This window comes from Lagenorhynchus albirostris, chromosome 19 (assembly GCF_949774975.1).
Source record: "Lagenorhynchus albirostris chromosome 19, mLagAlb1.1, whole genome shotgun sequence".
Lineage (NCBI taxonomy): Eukaryota > Metazoa > Chordata > Mammalia > Artiodactyla > Delphinidae > Lagenorhynchus > Lagenorhynchus albirostris.
The window spans coordinates 4,308,684-4,327,239 of NC_083113.1; the positions used below are offsets into that span (position 1 = coordinate 4,308,684).

The window sequence follows — 18,556 nt, forward strand, 5'->3', positions numbered from 1 at the left end:
GACAAAGGGACAAACTCATCAGAACAAGCTTTAAGATTTTGTTGACACCACCGGTCCCACCCTGGCTCCAATGTACGCTCAAAGGAGAGGCATACAGCATTCTATTTAAGGTCTGGAGCTCTGAAAGGGAGCTGGGCTACTTAATAGTCACATTGACTAAGAAAATTGTGCTTTTATTCTGCCGTTTTCTCATCTCTGAATAACAATAAGAGATCCCCCTCCATTGAGTTATGGGCATCATTTTGACACAAGTAGGTGTTATAGTACAATGCCTGGCACACACACCTTCAACACGCAGTGCCTGAGATATAAAATCTACCTCTAAGTAGATGAGTTGAGTACCCAGGGAATCCTCCATGACACCTAAAGGAAAATGTTCTCACAGACCGGAGCTCATCTAGAATGTTTGGTCAACCAAAACCATTGATAACACAACCACAGACCCCCAGTTTTTCACGGAAGAACTTGGGCAGAGCCTGTGAAGATGAGAGAAACTTAGGGAAGGGACGGTTTTGCATTACTCACTCCAGAGTTTCCAAGGCAGAAGTTCATTTCGTCTCAAGGATGGGACCGCTGACAGAGAGCCTCAGCTTACGTAACTTTTGACCGTGCTTTAGGCAAAAGGAAGAAACCTGGAGGCGCTGATACCCATGAATGTCGAGATCAGCTTCAAGGAGGTGATTCAAAATCTGCCTTATAAAATTTTCGTCCTTAGTCTCACATAAGCACTGGAAGAACTGTAGGAATCCGAAGTGGACTGAGACAGCATCATGCTTCTCCAACCCTTCTGCCCAGTCTAATAATTCGTCCATTACCCTGGGAGACATTTCACAGTGTAAAGTATCTTCTAGCTCTCTTGCTAGGTCTGTATTTAAAAGACCAAAGGATAAAAGAGCCATCTGATGCCAGCAGAAGTTTGTGTTAGCAAAGGCGTCATTCAGGAACACCCTCATCTCCTGATGCTTTGAGGGACCACCAAGGGATCCTCTTGTTCCCCAGAGCACATAAAACACGGCCCCCCAAAATGCCTGGAAACCTTAGTGAGTGAAAGAAATGCACTCTTCACAGTCACTGACCTTTCGAAGAATATTCAACCTCAAGAGAGAATCAATGAAAGAGGCTTCCAGATGCCCTTGTTCCAGGACCTCTTTTGCAAATGTGAAGTTTGAGAACCACATCCCCTCTGCAACCAGAGAGCACAAGGCTCTCCACTGTTCCGGCAAGCTCTGATCTGACAAGCTCACCTCCGCCATGGCAAAGAAGCTGCAGAAAGAATAGGCGTAGATGCTGGTGGTGGTCTGTGTGGCCAGCCAGAAAGAAGGATTGCTTGCCGTCTGCCACTTCAGGCTGGAACACACAGTCCAGCACACCAGGGGGGCAGAGCAGGAATCAAAAAGAGTTTCCATTTTTCTTAACCAATTCAAGATTTTATTAGCTTTGTCTAGGTCACCAAAGAACTTGATGAAATACTCCTCCCGGTCTCCCTCTGTGAACCCCGAGACGACAACCGATTCTCTCCCCAAGCTTCATGGATTCACTAACAAATGTTTAAGATTACCACAGTCTCTGGTCGTTATCAGTAAGGTAGCTGTGGGAACCAACTCCTTCTTCAACAAGTGGAGTAGGATTCTGGCCACTGGGAGCTGCTGGTACCAGTCTGTACAGGGCGGGCTTTCGTACAAGGTGGAAGACACAGTCATTTCTTCAAAGCCATCAATGGCAAACAGGAGCCTCTCAGGATGACTCCTGAACTCTTCAATGGGGACCTGAGAGTCAGGCCACTCCCAGGAGAGCAGGCCAGCAAAGGTGGTGTTCACAATCTCTCCCACCTTGTGGCAGCTGAGGTAGAAAACACAGGAGAACTCGTGCTGAACGAGTATGCCCTCTGCCCAGTGTGGCATGACCTTCATGGCCAGGGTGGTCCTCCCAACACCCGCCAGGCCCTCCAATGCTACTGTCAGTGGCTGGGCTCCAGGCCGGCTCGGATGCGGTAGTCTCCTCAGCTCTCTGCGTTCCTGTGCTCCACCGTGTTGTGGAGATATATATGGTCATCAGGCCAAGGGGTGCTGTCCCACAGAACCAATATTTCCATCCTCATCGTCTCTCTGTATCTTCTTCTGTGAGCTAAAACAGAAGGGAGGCAAAAGAGATGGCCAAAAGGCACATGAAAGGATACGCAACACTGTTAATTATCAGAGCAATGCAAATCAAAACTATAACGAGTTATCACCTCACACCAGCCAGAATGGCCATCATCAAAAAATCTATAAAATCTATAAATAATAAATGCTGGAGAGGGTGTGGAGAAAAGGGAACCCTCCTACACTGTTGGTGGGAATGTAAATTGGTGCAGCCACTATGGAGAACAGTATGGAGGTTCCTTAAAAAACTCAAAATAGGGCTTCCCTGGTGGCGCAGTGGTTGAGAGCCCGCCTGCCGATGCAGGGGACACGGGTTCGTGCCCCGGTCCAGGAAGATCCCACATGCCGCGGGGCGGCTGGGCCCGTGAGCCATGGCCGCTGAACCTGCGCGTCCGGAGCCTGTGCTCCGCAGCGGGAGAGGCCACAGCAGTGAGAGGTCCACGTACCGCCAAAAAAAAAAAAAAACTCAAAATAGAGCTACCATATGCCCATTCCTGGGCATGTATCTGAAGAAAACCATAATCTGAAGAGATACATGCATCCCAATGTTCACTGCAGCATTATTTATGATAGTCAAGACATGGAAGCAACCTAAATGTCCATCAACAGAGGAGTGGATATATATATATATATGTGAATCACTGTGCTGGATAACTGAAACTAACACAACATTGTACATCAACTATATTTCAATTTAAAAAGGAAGTGGAATTTAAGATTAAATGGAGTCCCAGGATGGCAGCTACGTGGCAACCGATATGGAATGGAGAAGGATATGCGGCTTCTGGAAACTGTCTAGAAATTATGACAAGGGAGCCGACTGATTCCTTGATATGTTTGATGGTGTTATGCTTCCCAAAGAACTTTGGGATGATGTAATGGTAGTTGCATAGAAAGTTAAAACAAAACAAAGCAATGATTACCTCAAACAAAAATAGAAAATGGGGGCTTCTCTGGTGGTGCAGTGGTTGAGAATCTGCCTGCCAATGCAGGGGACACGGGTTCAAGCCCTGGTCCAGGAAGATTCCACATGCCACAGAGCAACTAAGCCCGTGCACCACAACTATTGAGCTTGCGATCTAGTGCCCGAGTGCCACAAGTACTGAGTCCACGCACCACAACTACAGAAGCCTGTGTGCCTAGAGCCTGTGCTCTGTGACAAGAGAAGCCACTGCAATGAGAAGCCCATGCGCCGCAATAAAGAGTAGCCCCGCTTACCACAACTAGATAGAGCCCACGAACAGCAACGAAGACCCAACGCAGCCAAAAATAAATAATATTTTTTTTTTTTTTTTTTTTGCAGTATGCGGGCCTCTCACTGTCGTGGCCTCTCCCGTTGCGGAGCACAGGCTCCGGACGCGCAGGCTCAGCAGCCATGGCTCACGGGCCCAGCCGCTCCGCGGCATGTGGGATCCTCCCGGACCGGGGCGCGAACCCGTGTCCCCTGCATCGGCAGGTGGACTCTCAACCACTGCACCACCAGGGAAGCCCAATAAACTAAATAAATTTGTTTTAAAAAATAGAAAATGGTTACCCCCAAAAGTCATGTGTAGTGGGCTCAATAGTGACCCCCCAAAAGATATAACCACATCTGAATCCCCAGAACCTTATGTGACAAAAGATGTGATTAAGGACCTTGAGAGGAGAAGCTTACCCTGGATTGCGCCCAATGCAATCAGATGTATTTCCATAAAAGAGAGGCAGAGAGAATTCCGAGACAAAGAGGAGGCCATGTGACCACAGAGTGGGAATTGAAGTGATGCTCCCACAACCCCAGGAATGCCAACAGCCACAGGAAGCTGGAAAGACGAAGGACCGATTCTCTCCCCAGGCTTCTGGAGGAAGCACAGCCCTGCTGACCCCCTGGTTTTGGGCATTTTCTCTCCAGCACTTAGAAAATAAACATAAACTTCTATTGTTTAAGCACCCAGTCTGTGTTAGTTTATTACAGCAGCCCTAGAAAATGAACATAGCATGTAATCCTGATTAATTACATGGCTCAGCACTGACTTATATCCACATGACACTCAATCCCTGTTCCTCCAACTTTTATTGGAGAATAAATGAGAAGAGATACTTACCTGCCATGATGAGTCAGCAGACAATTGATGGAAAACCTAAGAAACGGCAGTATATGTTCATCACTTATGAACACAGAAATAAACAGCCGAAATGGCGGCCAAGAGAGGCTGTGGTTGATTCCACAGAAGTCCAGGGCTGGGCAAAGCATCGATGCTTTTCATTGTACGTTTTGCATTTTCTGTGATTCTTTTTGGATTATACACAAGTACAGCATGTATTTCTTTGATGCACCTTAACTTGTTCCATCACAGTAGGTATTAGTTTGTCCGTGTGAAAAATCTCCACGGGGCCACCCACATAAAAAAATACAGCTACATTACTCACAACAGCCAAACTATGGAAGCAACTTCAGTGTCCATCAGCAGGTGAATGGATAAGGAAGATGTGGAACACATACACAATGGACTATTACTCAGCCCTAAAAAGAAAGAAATTTTGCCACTGTAGCAACTTGGATGGACTTGGAGGGTATCATGCTCAGTGAAGTAAGTCAGACAGAGAAAGACAAAGACTATACAATATCACTTACATGTGGCATCTAAAAAATGCAAAAAGACTAGAGATAGTAACGAAAAAGCAGCAGGCTCACAGATACAGAGAACAAACTAGGGGTTGCCAGTGGCGAAAGGGAAGCAGGGAGGGCTAGGAGAGAGGGTGGGGGACTGGGGTGTACAAACTACTGTGTGTGAGACAGGCTACAAGGATGTAATGTACAACACGGGGAATGTAGCCAATAGGTTGTAATAACTGTAAGTAGGGTGCAGCCTTTAAAAATCGTGGAAAAAATAAAAATAAAAAAAATACATATACCTATTAATGCAACACAAAGAGCAGAAACAGACACTGGTATCTCAGACCTTGGAGGGGACCCAGAGGAAATGTCCAGTTTATGGTAACCTATTCCTCCGTAGGCAGCACAGGAAGAACAGATTGGCAAGTTTCTGGCAGACTATAAATTGAAGACAGTTTCAAAGGAGGTGGCCAGTGTGGACCCCATAAAATGAATGTTCCGTCCAGCAATTTGTCTGTAATCATCACAAAGTAGGAGCCAAACCTGTTTCTTCTTCCAGCATCTCTGGTTCTTCTTGGTTTGGATCTTGGGGTCCCCATACCTGTTCCACCTCTGAAATAAAACAGTGATGATGGGGTAGTGAGATTTCCCCTGGCTGAAAGAAAAGTTAATAATGGGGCTTCCCTGGTGGCGCAGTGGTTGAGAGTCCGCCTGCCATTGCAGGGGACACGGGTTCATGCCCCGGTCCAGGAAGATCCCACATGCCGCGGAGCGGCTGGGTCCGTGAGCCGTGGCCGCTGAGCCTGCGCGTCCGGAGCCTGTGCTCCGCAACGGGAGAGGCCACAACAGTGAGAGGCCCGCGTACCACAAAAAAAAAAAAAAAAAAAAAGTTAATAATGATGGATGGTCTTAGTAGAACCAACCATTCCTCTGACAGACTTGGAATTGAAGAGACTGAAAATCGTTATCTTCAAGCCTCATCAACCCAACTACTTTGGAAACGTGCTACTTTGCAAAGACCACAGCACACATTAAAAGCCCATCCCTGCCTGGGGGCCTTGGATGCAGCCAGCCTCCTGTCTGGAATGCTCTCCCCCCAACCCCAATATCCACTTGACTCATTCCCTCCCTTCCGAGTCTCTGCTCGAATCTTAGCGCCTCAGTAGTGCCTGATGGTCCCGATCAACACTGCACCTGATTCCTGGAGCACACACCTTAGGCAGACCCCACCCGCCCTCCCCTCCACTCTCCACCGCATTTGTCACCTTCTAGCACACCCTATAATGTACTTATTCATCACGTCCATCACCCGTCTCCCCGCCCCGGAGGAGGAGACCGGTAGCCAACCTGTGTTTGTTCGCTGATGTAACCCAAGTGTGCACAGCAATGCCAGCACACAGAAGCCACTCTAATATTTTGGAAATAAAATGCCACGGAAGAAAAGCACCGAGAAGTGGTCTAACCCCAGCCCCCTGATGTGTTTCACATAGCCACTCACAAAGTCCTATTCTCAAAAACTAAAAGGACCCCTTCCATGTCTCCCCATGCACCATATGACCCAGCAATCCCACTCCTGGGCATATTATCTGCAGAAAACCATAATCCAAAAAGACACATGCACCCCAATGTTCATTGCAGCACTATTTACAATAGCCAGGTCGTGGAAGCAACCTAAGTGCCCATCAACAGAGGAATAAAGAAGATGTGGTACATATGAACAATGGAGTATCACTCAGCCATAGAAAAGAATGAAATAATACCATCTGCAGCAACATGGATGCAACTAGAGATGACCATACTAAGTAAAGTTAAGTCAGATGGAGAAAGACCAGTATCATATATCACTCGTATGTGGAATCTAATGTTTTTAAAAATGGTACACATGAACTTATCCACACAACAGAAACAGACTGACAGTTATCAAAAACAAACTTACAGTTACCAAGAGAGAGAACACTGGGGAGGAGGGATAAATTGAGGAGTTTTGGATTGACATACACACAAGATAGATAACCAACAAAGACCTACTGTATAGCACAGGAAAATCTACTCACTATTCTATGATAACCTATGTGGGAAAAGTATCTAAAAAAGAATGAATATATGTATAACTGAATCACTTTGCTGTACACCTGAAACATTGTAAATCAACTGAACTATACTCCAATAAAATTAAAATTTAAAAAAAAATCAGAAAGTACAAAAAAAAGAGCTGGGCTGTTCCAAATGAACAGCCTGGAATTTAAATCTAATTTCTTAATAAAAAAAAAAACCCAGCTCTCACTTCCCTTTGGCCATCTATGGAAGCCTGTTGAACTGAAGATTCACCCCTGCTCCCAGATCTGATGAACTAGTCCTGGTGGGGTGGAGGGTGTGTACAGTGAGATGCTAAAGACACTCCCACTTCTGGTACTGCCTGTCTGGCGTCATCCTCAGTGATGATGCAGGATCTGGAAACCACCAGGGAAGGTGATACTGTTAAGAGAAAAACTGTCCCAAAGATGAACAAATGACTGAGAATCTACACTGCACCCAATGCCTTGTAAGTTTTCACCCTAGAAACTCAGTTAGGTGCAGCTGTTTTCAATAAGAGAGAACGGGGCCCCGTGGTACATAATTTGTCCTGGGTTACAGTTGGTGACGTGGAACCAGCCTTTGAATCCAGCTCCGTTGTTAAAACCTGAACTCTTAAACCCACAGTCCCTAAAAGACGGCACACTTGTGCCTATAAACATGTGCATTCACAGACTCAGTCACAAATCCCTCTGCCACAGCTCCATTCAAGCACAGACACTCTCACTGTGCCATGTTTCCTAGAAGATGGAGCTGACGGGGGCATCAGTGATCCTGACCTGTCCACCGTCCCTTTACGTCATCTCCCACATTGCTGTGGGATGGGTGTGGTCTAGGGCTTCCTCCTGCTTAGGAGGTATCTTCTGCAAGCCCCACCCCTTTAGAAGGCCAGGTGGGAACCAAGTAAGGACTGGGGAAAAGGGGCTCCTGTGATGCAGCTTCAAGCAGGACACTGACATTGCCAATTAGGACCAGTGGCCAGGAGGGAAGTTCTTCCTTTAATGTCATTCTCCTCTGTGCCAATGTCTCTCTCCGGGATTGCCAAATGGGATTTAAGGATTCTAGATCCCATTCCCAGGCTCTCTGCTCAACACCTGCCTATTCCAGACAACCCTATGTAAGGGATTTATGATGGGGAGAGGGGAGGAGAGGAAGACGGAACTGAAGACGCAGGGAAATTGAGTCCCCATCCCCTCGTCCTGCCCAGAAGATGCTCGAAGCCTGCATTTCTGTGACTCAGAACCTCCAATGCCCAAAGCTCTGATGGGGAAGACTTCATGTTGCCAACTCCCATCCCACCCCTTGAACTCATGCTCTCATTCTACGGCAAGAGAAGCAGTACATGGTCAAGCACAGAGGACGTGGAGACCCACTGCCTGGGTTCACATCCCACCTCTGTGACCTTGGGCAATTTACTTGAGCTTTGTGCCTCAGTTTCCTTGTCTGTAAAACAGGAATAACAGAACCCCCTTCTTATGAGAGTGTGAAAAGTCAGTACCAATGCACAGAAAGCATTAAGATTAGTGCCCGCCTTGTAACAGGCACCAGCAAAAGTTATTAATTTCTACAGGTCTCAGAGGCAGCCAGGTCTGCCAGAAAGTGACATATGCATTCCTCAAACTCTCTGCAGTAGGTAAAGTCGCAAGCAAAATCCGGATGGAAAATGGGATCCGTGATACATTTTAAAAAGACAAACAATTAAGATGGTAGTGCAGTTTTATACTTGCTAACTAACTATGAAACACATGACTGGTACAATAAATACTGCAATGCTACAATATTACAATAGATAAATGAATACTACAGCCGGGTACAGTCTCGTTGTGGGTTTTTTGTTTGTTTGTTTTTGCGGTACGCGGGCCTCTCACTGTTGTGGCCTCTCCCGTTGCGGAGCACAGGCTCCGGACGTGCAGGCTCAGCGGCCATGGCTCACGGGCCCAGCCGCTCCGCGGCATGTGGGATCCTCCCGGACCGGGGCATGAACCCGTGTCCCCTACATCGGCAGGCGGACTCTCAACCACTGCACCACCAGGGAAGCCCTCGTTGTAGGTTTTTTCTTTTGCATTTACCTCTTTGGAAAAAATCATGCATAAGCAAACATGAAATTCCTGTGGTGAGCAAATCATCCCCTAATGCAACCATTGCATTGGCACAAATTTGCATTTTTGAAAGCAGCCTTGGAACAAAACTAGGTATGCACGTTTCAATTCCCTCTTCTTGCTTTTGATCACCATCCCCTCCAAGGCTAGAGCTCCAAGCTCTCACAGCCTTCGTACTTTTAAACTTTCATTCCCGGCAGGGAGAGTCTTTCTTAGGGGGAGACCAGCAACTTGGAAGGACCCCGTAGAAATCCAGCAGCAACCTTCCTGCTCCCACGAGCACCAGGAAGCTATCCCCCGCACAGACCCACTCACCATTCATCTCTGCTCTCATTTGCTCGTATAGCGAAGTCAGCTTCATGTGCTGAAAGATGTGGAGGGTCCCGTCCCATATCTGCCTTACGGATAAGTGTTCCTTCAACAGACCGAGCAGGTGAGTGGGCCTGATGGCTTTCAAGTTTGCCCAGGAGATCTACTGGACGTTCAGGCAGCAGCTGTGGGGACCAGAAGCAAAGTTTGAAATCCTCCAGCTGACACCGACCCCAGCCTATCAGGTGAGACAGTAGCTTATCACTGGAGCCATCATCTACAAAGACGCTAGGAGAAGAAGTCATCTGGCCCAACATGCAAGGTTTCCAGCTTCACTCAAGGTGCCTAGAAAAGCACTGGACAGACATGAGGACCTCAGCTCTAAGGAGAAGGAAAAACGATACTGCTGGAAGAAATGTTCACGTCGTGAGGTGTGGGAAGGTCCTCCTGGACGATACATGATTTGGCTTGAACTCGATGCTAGCTAGAACAGCCTGTCTTCGGGCCTGTCACACATACATTGTCCATCTGCTTTAACCATGAAGTGGGGCTCATCATCCAGTTATAGGAAGGGTTAAGTCTCACCCCCCTCCCCCCGCAGTCTCCCACCATCAGTGCCCTGAAGGGAATTCAGGATGGGAAAAACAGGATGAAGCTTCCTGTGCTTTCATCTTCAGGCTCCTACATAGTGAAATGCACATCTAAGGAAGAATTTCAGTGACCCCAGACTCTTGCATCTTTCCATATATAAACACTAAAATCAGCTTGAGAGACCTGTTCTTTGTGATTGACAGTCATCTTTTACAAAGATGTATGACTGACTGCATGCATTTCCCAACCAAAAAAAAAAATCATATATCCTGGCCCCTCCTTTACCTCTTTGGAGAGTCCCCTCACAGCTACTGAGAGGCTGTTTCCCAGGCTATAATCTTCAGTTTGGCTCCAAAAAAAGTCTTCTAATCTTATTACAGATTGTTTATTATTTACATCAACAATACTAAGCACTTCCTATATACCATGAACTGTTACCCTCATTTCATTATCTAAACAACCAGTCACACACAGTTTTGTTTACTAATTCTATTTTTTAAAATCTAAGAAAAAAAAGAAATGGTCATGAAGAATCTAGGGGCAAATACCGGAATAAAGACGCAGACCTACTAGAGAATGGACTTGAGGATACGAGGAGGGGGAAGGGTAAGCTGGGACAAAGTGAGAGAGAGGCATGGACATATATACACTACCAAACGTAAAATAGATAGCTAGTGGGAAGCAGCCGCATAGCACAGGGAGATCAGCTCAGTGCTTTGTGACCACCTAGAGGGGTGGGATAGGGAGGGAGATGCAAGAGGGAGGGGATATGGGGATATATGTATACGTATAGCTGATTCACTTTGTTGTAAAGCAGAAACTAACACACCATTGTATAGCAATTATACTCCAATAAAGATGTTAAAAAAAAGTGAAAATGAAATGACATCTTCACAGTGCTGTAAAGATTAAAATACCCTGCCACTTAGATTCTATGTCCAGTGAAAATATCCTTTAAAAATGAGGGGGAAATAAAGAGATTTCCAATCAAATGCTGAGTAGCCAGGGGCCGCCAGGAGGTGGGAGAAATGGGAGATGTTAGTCAAAGGGTACACATTTCCATTACACAATGAGTAATATCTAGGGATGTAATGCACACCTTCGTGGCTATGGTTAATAATACTCTACTGTATTCTTGGAATTTGCAAAGAGAGTAAGTCTTAAGTGTTCTCATCACACACAAAGTCAACTACGTGAGGTGATGGATGTGTTCATTAACTTGATTGTAGTGATTATTTCACGATGTGTATGTGTGTTAAATAATGTTGAATAGCTTTAAAAATCATTTTGTACAACTTAGACATGAACAATTTTTATTTGTCCATCTTAGCTCGATAAAGCCGTAAATTTTTAAACTTTTAAAAACAGAATTTATTGCCAGCAGACATACATACCACTAAAAACCGTCTAAAAACTTTTTCAGATGAAAGTACAGAAGGAAAGAAAAAGCACAGAAGTAGCTGGTGTGTGAATCAATGTGAATGAATATTACCCCTTGACAACAACAACATCTTCTGGACTTTATAACATACGTAGTAAAATATGAAAACAATAACACAAAGGATGAAAGAAAGTAAACGAAATAACTGTTTCAAGGTTCTTGCATTGACTGTAAAGTCCGGATGTAATCTCAGGTCAACTACTGGTGAAAGATGAATATTGAACTCTCTGGGGCAACCACTCTATAAGAATAAAAGAGTGTAACTAAGTTAAAGAAAAATGATATTACAAAGTATTTCATTTATTCAAAAAATGGTAGAGGGCTTTCCTGGTGGCGCAGTGGTTGAGAGTCCACATGCCGATGCAGGGGACACGGGTTCGTGCCCCGGTCTGGGAAGATCCCACATGCTGCGGAGCGGCTGGGCCCGTGAGCCATGGCCACTGAGCCTGCGCGTCCGGAGCCTGTGTTCCGCAACAAGGGAGGCCACAACAGTGAGAGGCCCGCGTACCGCAAAAAAAAAAAAAAAAAAAAAGGTAGAAAAGGAACAATAGAAAACAAGAAAATATACTAAATTCCAAATGTGTCAGCAATTATATAAGCATAAGGGGGCTAAACACTAAAGAAGACTTTGTCAAATTACATAAAAAATAAAAGGTACACTTCAAGTACAAGAGCATAAAACGTTTAACATAAATTAATGGGGAAAATGCAGTGTGCACACCCCAACACGAAAAACATGGGTACAGCTATATCATTACCAAAATAGATTTTAAGGCAAAATTGTTACTGAATACAGCACACTTCATAACAGAATCAGTCCAGCAGGAAGATACAGCAAGTCTAAAATTTTATGTACCAAATAGTATAGCTTCAAAATATATAAAGCGAAAAACAAAACTAAAAGAATAATTGGAGATTTAAACCCACATCTCAATAACGAAGTGAACAAGCAGGGGGAGGGTTGGATTGGGAGTTCGAGATTAGCTGATGGAAATTATTATTCTATATAGAATGAATAAAAAACAAGGTCCTACTGTGTAGCACAAGGAACTATATTCAATATCCTGTGATAAACCATAATGGAAAAGAATATGAAAAAGAGAGCATATATAGGTGTAACTGAATCACTTTGCTGTGCAGCAGAAACTAACAACGTTGTAAATCAACAATACTTCAATTTTTAAAAAATATTTCTTCAATCTTTCTGTGCGTGCCTAAGAATGAGTTCGGAAAGCACCACAAGCACTGATTTGGGGAGTTACAAATAAACTTTAGTGATCGGGTGAATTCAAAAGCATGGAATCCATGAATAGGGAAGATCAGCTGTAATTAGTATCATGTGTGTTGACTGTAAGACGGGATCCCACAGGGTCCACGAGATTATATCGTGTAGAACAAGCAAGCCTAGGAAAGGGGATTATAAGAGACTTGAAGGATGCATCAGATTGAGGCAAGGAGGGTGGAAAGAGGGTTACAGGGCAGTGGTCAGTGAAAACAGGTACAGAAACGCTGCAGGGAGAAAATACAGGAAGGGAGAAATTCAGCTGAAGTTTCTCAAAGACCTATCAAATCTCCTGGGTCTAGAAAGTGGGAACCTTCAAAGGAGAGTGAAACAGAGCAGAACCCTATGGTCCTTGCCCCCCATGTCCTCAGCCTGCCTTTTGTCTGTGGGAAAACTTTAGTCAAAGAATAAGTCTAATCAGAGAAGTAAAAAAGTGCAGAAACAAAGGAAAACACTCCAACAAAACTGCACAATAATCATTTAGTCTTTAAGCATAGTCAAGGACTTTAGTTCCTCCTTAAGGGCTATAAAGTAATATTCTGAGCCATATCTTGTGAGCTGTCTTGTAGATACTGAAACGCCCACCAGGAGGAAGAAGTTAACTAGATGATGACCAGACTGTAGCCATGACATAAGCTGCCACAATTCTGAGAACTGGCCTCAAAGAAATGGAAACAAAATGACCCTGGACCTGAAGACTAACTGTACTTAAAACAATCAGTGAAGCTGATCAGACCACGGATGACCAATTTCAAGATGACTGTCAGAGGGGACTGCTGTTTCTGCATGTAGCCCCCTCCCTCCATCTCTAAAAGCTCCTGCCCCTTGATTGTCAGGGAGGGGGGAGTCGGCCTTCGGACAGGAGTCCTCATTCCCGCCCCGCAGTTGCTGGCATCCAAGATAAAGCAGACTTTCCTTTCCACCAACCTTGCCTCTTTATTGGCTTTTGCGCGGCGAGCAGCCTGATCCCGCTTTCACTTACGAGAGGACAGAGGTGCAACAGATTCCTGCTGATTAAGAAAACGCCAGCAGCAACTCCCCACCTTCCGCTCCCCGGCCCCAAGCTCCCGGTAACCACCTTGCTAGTCTCTGCTTCTAAAAGTCGGAGTGTTTTCTGTACCTCACAGACTGGAATCCTGCAGTATTTTCCTACTGGAACTGGCTTACTTCACCTAGGAAAATGTTCTCCAGCGTCCTCCATGCTGTCACAAATGGCAGGGATTTCCTTCTATTTTAAGGCTGAGTAAGACTCTATACGGACTTCCCTGGTGATCCAGTGGGGAAGACTCTGCGCTCCCAATGCAGGGGGCCCAGGTTCCATCCCTGGTCAGGGAACTAGATCCTACATGCCACAACTAAACAAAGAAAAGATCCCACATGCTGCAACGAAGACCAGAGCAGCCTAAATAAATAAATAAATGTGCTTAACCCTGTTCTCATTAAAGTTAAAAAAAAAAAAGATTCTATTGTATGTTTCACCCACGGTTTAAGTTTCAGTTATGCAAGATGAATCAGTTCTGGGGACCTGCCCTACATCGAAGTACCCACAGTCATCAATACTGAACTGTACCCTGAAAATTTTCAGAGAATAGGTGTCATGTTAAATGTTCCTACTACACACACACATACACACACAGGACACAAAGAAACTTTTGTTTTTTGTTTTTGCGGTACGCGGGCCTCTCACCACTGCGGCCTCTCCCGTTGCGGAGCACAGGCTCCGGACGCGCAGGCTCAGCGGCCATGGCTCACGGACCGAGTCGCTCCGCGGCGTGTGGGATCTTCCCGGACCGGGGCACGAACCCGCGTCCCCTGCATCGGCAGGCGGACCCTCAACCACTGCGCCTCCAGGGAAACCCACAAGAAACTTTTGGAGGTGCTGGCTATGTCTATTCCCTGATTGTGGTACATGCCTGTGTCCAAACTCATCAAGTTACGTGTGTTAAATACGTGCAGTGTTTTTTTGTATATTAATTATACCTCAAAAAAGCTGGTTGTTTCTACCCACCCCACGACTTTAAATCAATCACAATAAAGCTGTTCTTTTAAAAAAGAAAAGAAAAATCAAAGGACAGGAAAGTTTGAAGCCCCAGAGAAAGGAGACAGCACTTACCCATCAGATCTCTAATCTCATACACGTTTCCAGACGCCCTTTGCAGGGAACCTCAAAGATGAAGGCAACTCCACGCCCTCCCCAGCCTGTGATTGGCCCTCGGGTCCCTTCAGCTCCTATCAGATCTGTCTCTGGGCGTCCCGCCCCCTCCATTGCAGCCTATCCCCGCATAGGTCAAAACTCAGCTGCTACAGGTAATTGCTGAGTCCTTCTCTTTTAGGTGTCAATCATCTCCACCTGGGAGAGGAGAGGCAGAGATGGGTTTCTAATTAAAAACCCATCTGTTGTAAATGGAATCTTCCACTTCAGCCAAAGGTCACGGATGTGAATACCTCTCCTACCATCTGAGGGATCTCGTAGAACAATGAAAGAAGAAAGGAATCAAGAGTGCCTGAGGCCTCAGATACAGAGAACAGACCAGCGGTTGCCAAGGGGGAGGTGAGGTGGGGGAGGTGAGGTGGGGGAGGGAAGGATTGGGCGTTTGGGGTTAGCAGATGCAGACTATTATATATTGAATGGATAAACAACAAGGTCCTACTGTATAGCACAGGGAACTATATTCAATTTCCTGGGATAAACCATCATGGACAAGAATATGAAAAAGAATGTATATATATGTATAACTGAATCACTTTGCTGTGCAGCAGAAACTAACATAACATTGTAAATCAACTCTACTTCAATACAATTTTAAAAGAGAGTCTATGAGCCCTGAAAATCACGGAGGCAACCACATCCAGGGACCACTTCTTCTCCCAATGCCAGGAAAACCACCTATGAAGCCATTCCATCACAAACACGGAGGCTTTTCCACTGAAGTTAGGAATGAGACAGATGATCTCATGGCCACTACTAATTAACATCATGTTGGAGGTATTAGCCAATTAAATTAGCAATTTTAACTCATTTAACTCACCCCTGTCACAACCATCATCCCAAAGCAGAAAGAAAATGCACTTGGTCTGCCCTACCTTCCACCTTAATAGGCTCTGGGGATACAGGCAGTTGACAATTGTAACTAATTTTAAATTTAAATCAGCAATTAGAGAAAGGCATAAGAATTGGAAAGGAACCGGTAAAACTGTATGTGCAGATAACTTGATTACATTTCAGAAGAACCAAAAGACCCCATGGAAACCTACTACCAATATATGTGTTTATATATATATGTCTGGTGTGTGTGTGTGTGTGTGTGTGTGTGTGTGTGTGTGTGTGTGTGTGTGTGTGTGTGTGTGTGTGTGTGTGTGTGTCATTTTCCTACCTGCTCTGTCTCTGAGTCTCCTTCGATAGGATCTATTGCTTTGGGACCCACATTGGGTCCTGGTGATACTGAAACCCTCCTTTTGCTTAGTAGGATTACATTCCAAATAGGAGATGCTCATGTAAACAAGATCATCCAATTAATTGCTCTAGATGTTTTCCGTTGGACGCAGCACCTTTGGGCTGACAGCAGTGTTAGCCCTCTGTGAGTTTGGGGAACGCTCCAATCCTCTAATTCTCTAAAGTTGCTTGTTCTTCTGAATCTAAGAGGTAGGAGAGCAGATCCTTCACAAACTGGAAGCACCTGTGAGAATAAGCCTTGTAGCCCAATTCCTCTGACCGAGGATGCTAAATGCTTTCAAATCTGTGCCATGAAGAAGAACGATAACGCAGCAGGCCCAGCCAATGGGAAGGGAGGACGCACGTTGCCCAGAACCCCAGGGCCTATTAAGGTGGAAAGTGGGGCAGACCAAGTGCTTTTTCTTTCTGCCTTGGGAGATGTTTGTGACAGGAAGGAGACAGGAAGCCTCATTCCCTTCAGCGGTGAGTGGTGGTGCTGTTTTCCTCTCTTCTACCTCCTATTTTTCCACATCACTTTCTTACAGTTACTACACCAGATACTTGAGTTCACCAGGCCCAGTTGGGCTAAGTTCGTTCTTTTTCCAGTTCTTTGAGGTTAGGTTGTCTACAAAGTTAGGTTGTTTATTTGAGACCTTTCTTTTCTCTTAAGGTAGACTTTTTCTTTTTGCTCCAATATCAGAATAACAGAATCAAGAGTGGAGGTGAAGGTTAAGTAGCGTGGCTACTTCAGAGGTGGTCGTCATCCACAGGGACCTTGCAATTCTCCAAATTCACTGCAGTGAATTGAAGGAGATAAAACTTTGAGTCAGTGCCCAATACATGATGACTTAAGTATCCAGGAAGTTCTCGGGTGATGGAGATGAGAATTAACAGATGATGATATATAAAAAAGATAACTCAGAGAAGCAATAGGATAGGAGTAGTAGGTAGACCAAGGCGAAAGCCCCGCTCCCCCTAGTGACTTCATTCTTTTCTCCTCCACATTCCACTTTTTACACACAATAGAAGGAAGCCCTGCGTCACTGTTAGCTATGATGAACCAGGCACTGTCTTAAATGTACTTGTGGGTGTATCTCTTTGAGAATCCTCACAACCCCAAGAGCACATAGGATAAGATCCCGGGATCAGAGATGAGAAAAGAGGCGCAAAGAGGCTCTGCAATTTCCCCAAAGTCACCTTGCTAATAAGTGGCATAGAGAATTAAAAACTACAAAGTGGTTTTGAGTCTAAACACTGAGCCCCAATAGTGGAGGGGCTCCCATGTCTTTCCGCCGGCCCGAGAATCTTGGAGGAAGGAAGGGGAAGAGGATATCCAGCACATGGTATGCTCCATCAAGTATGGATTACATAAATCTGTCCCCTGGGGAGGTGTTCTCACGTTCCTATAACTTCATGTCTCCCCAGGTCGCGTCTCTTCTCTCTTCCAACCGGTCCTCTTTATCGCTGGCGCTGAGGCTCTCGGCCTCGGGTAAAGATGAGTGACGTGAGCTGGGATTCTGACTCTTCCCCCCGCTCTTCCTCATCTCCTTCTCCCCCCGCTTCCTCCACTCACTCGCCTTCTTTCTTCCCATCCTCTTCCTCCTCCGCCTTCCCTTTCAAAGACGGAGTCATGCTGTACATGGTCTATTTAAGCAAGGAGAATCTCCAGAGGTTCAAGCAGCTTTTAGTGGAAGAGAGCCCCAGACCTGGCTCTCTCCAGATCAGCTGGGACCAGCTGAAGACAGCCCGGTGGGCGGAGGTGGTTCACCTCCTAATCGAGTCCTTCCCTGGACGCCTCGTTGGGCGGTGACTCAAACATCTTCGCCAAGATGGACCAGGCAGAACTGTGTCTTCGGGTACAGATGGAGCTGAATGGCGAGTGAGAATCTGGTATACAAGATGCGGTTGGGCTTGGGTGCTGCAGAACTAAGCGCTTCACTAGCCTCTCCTGTGTAGATACACTCTATTTACACTTTATTTTCTTATACACCTAAATATGCACATACATAGATATATACACATATAGCAATACATACATGGATATTAAAGCGTTTATTTATTTCTGTCGACTATGGTTTTATTTTTTAATTTGGAAATTGGCTCCCTTTTTCATTGAAGTATAGTTGATTTACAGTGTTGGGTTAGTTTCAGGTGTACAGCACACTGATTCATATATATATATATTCTTTTTCAGATTCTTTTCCATTATAGCTTATTACAAAATATTGAGTAGAGTTCCCTGTGCTATACTGTAGGACATTGTTGTTTATTTTATTACTTTTAAATTTTTATTGGAGTATAGTTGATTTACAGTGTTGGGTTAGTTTCAGGTGTACAGCACACTGATTCATATATATATATATTCTTTTTCAGATTCTTTTCCATTATAGCTTATTACAAAATATTGAGTAGAGTTCCCTGTGCTATACTGTAGGACATTGTTGTTTATTTTATTACTTTTAAATTTTTATTGGAGTATAGTTGATTTACAGTGTTGGGTTAGTTTCAGGTGTACAGCACACTGATTCATATATATATATATTCTTTTTCAGATTCTTTTCCATTATAGCTTATTACAAAATATTGAGTAGAGT

At 45.0% G+C, this 18,556-nt stretch overlaps 1 protein-coding gene across 1 annotated transcript in view; it reads right to left on the reverse strand.

Annotated features, from left to right (window-relative positions):
* Window positions 1-17,603, reverse strand: part of NLRP13 (NLR family pyrin domain containing 13) — a 74,210-nt gene extending 56,607 nt beyond the window's left edge. Inside the window, 6 exon segments of the mRNA XM_060131981.1 lie at window positions 526-2,024; window positions 2,027-2,124; window positions 5,278-5,346; window positions 9,222-9,378; window positions 9,380-9,545; window positions 17,536-17,603. Of these exon segments, the coding sequence (XP_059987964.1) occupies window positions 526-2,024; window positions 2,027-2,124; window positions 5,278-5,346; window positions 9,222-9,378; window positions 9,380-9,545; window positions 17,536-17,603 (2,057 nt within the window).
* Between the last annotated feature and the right edge of the window lie 953 nt (window positions 17,604-18,556).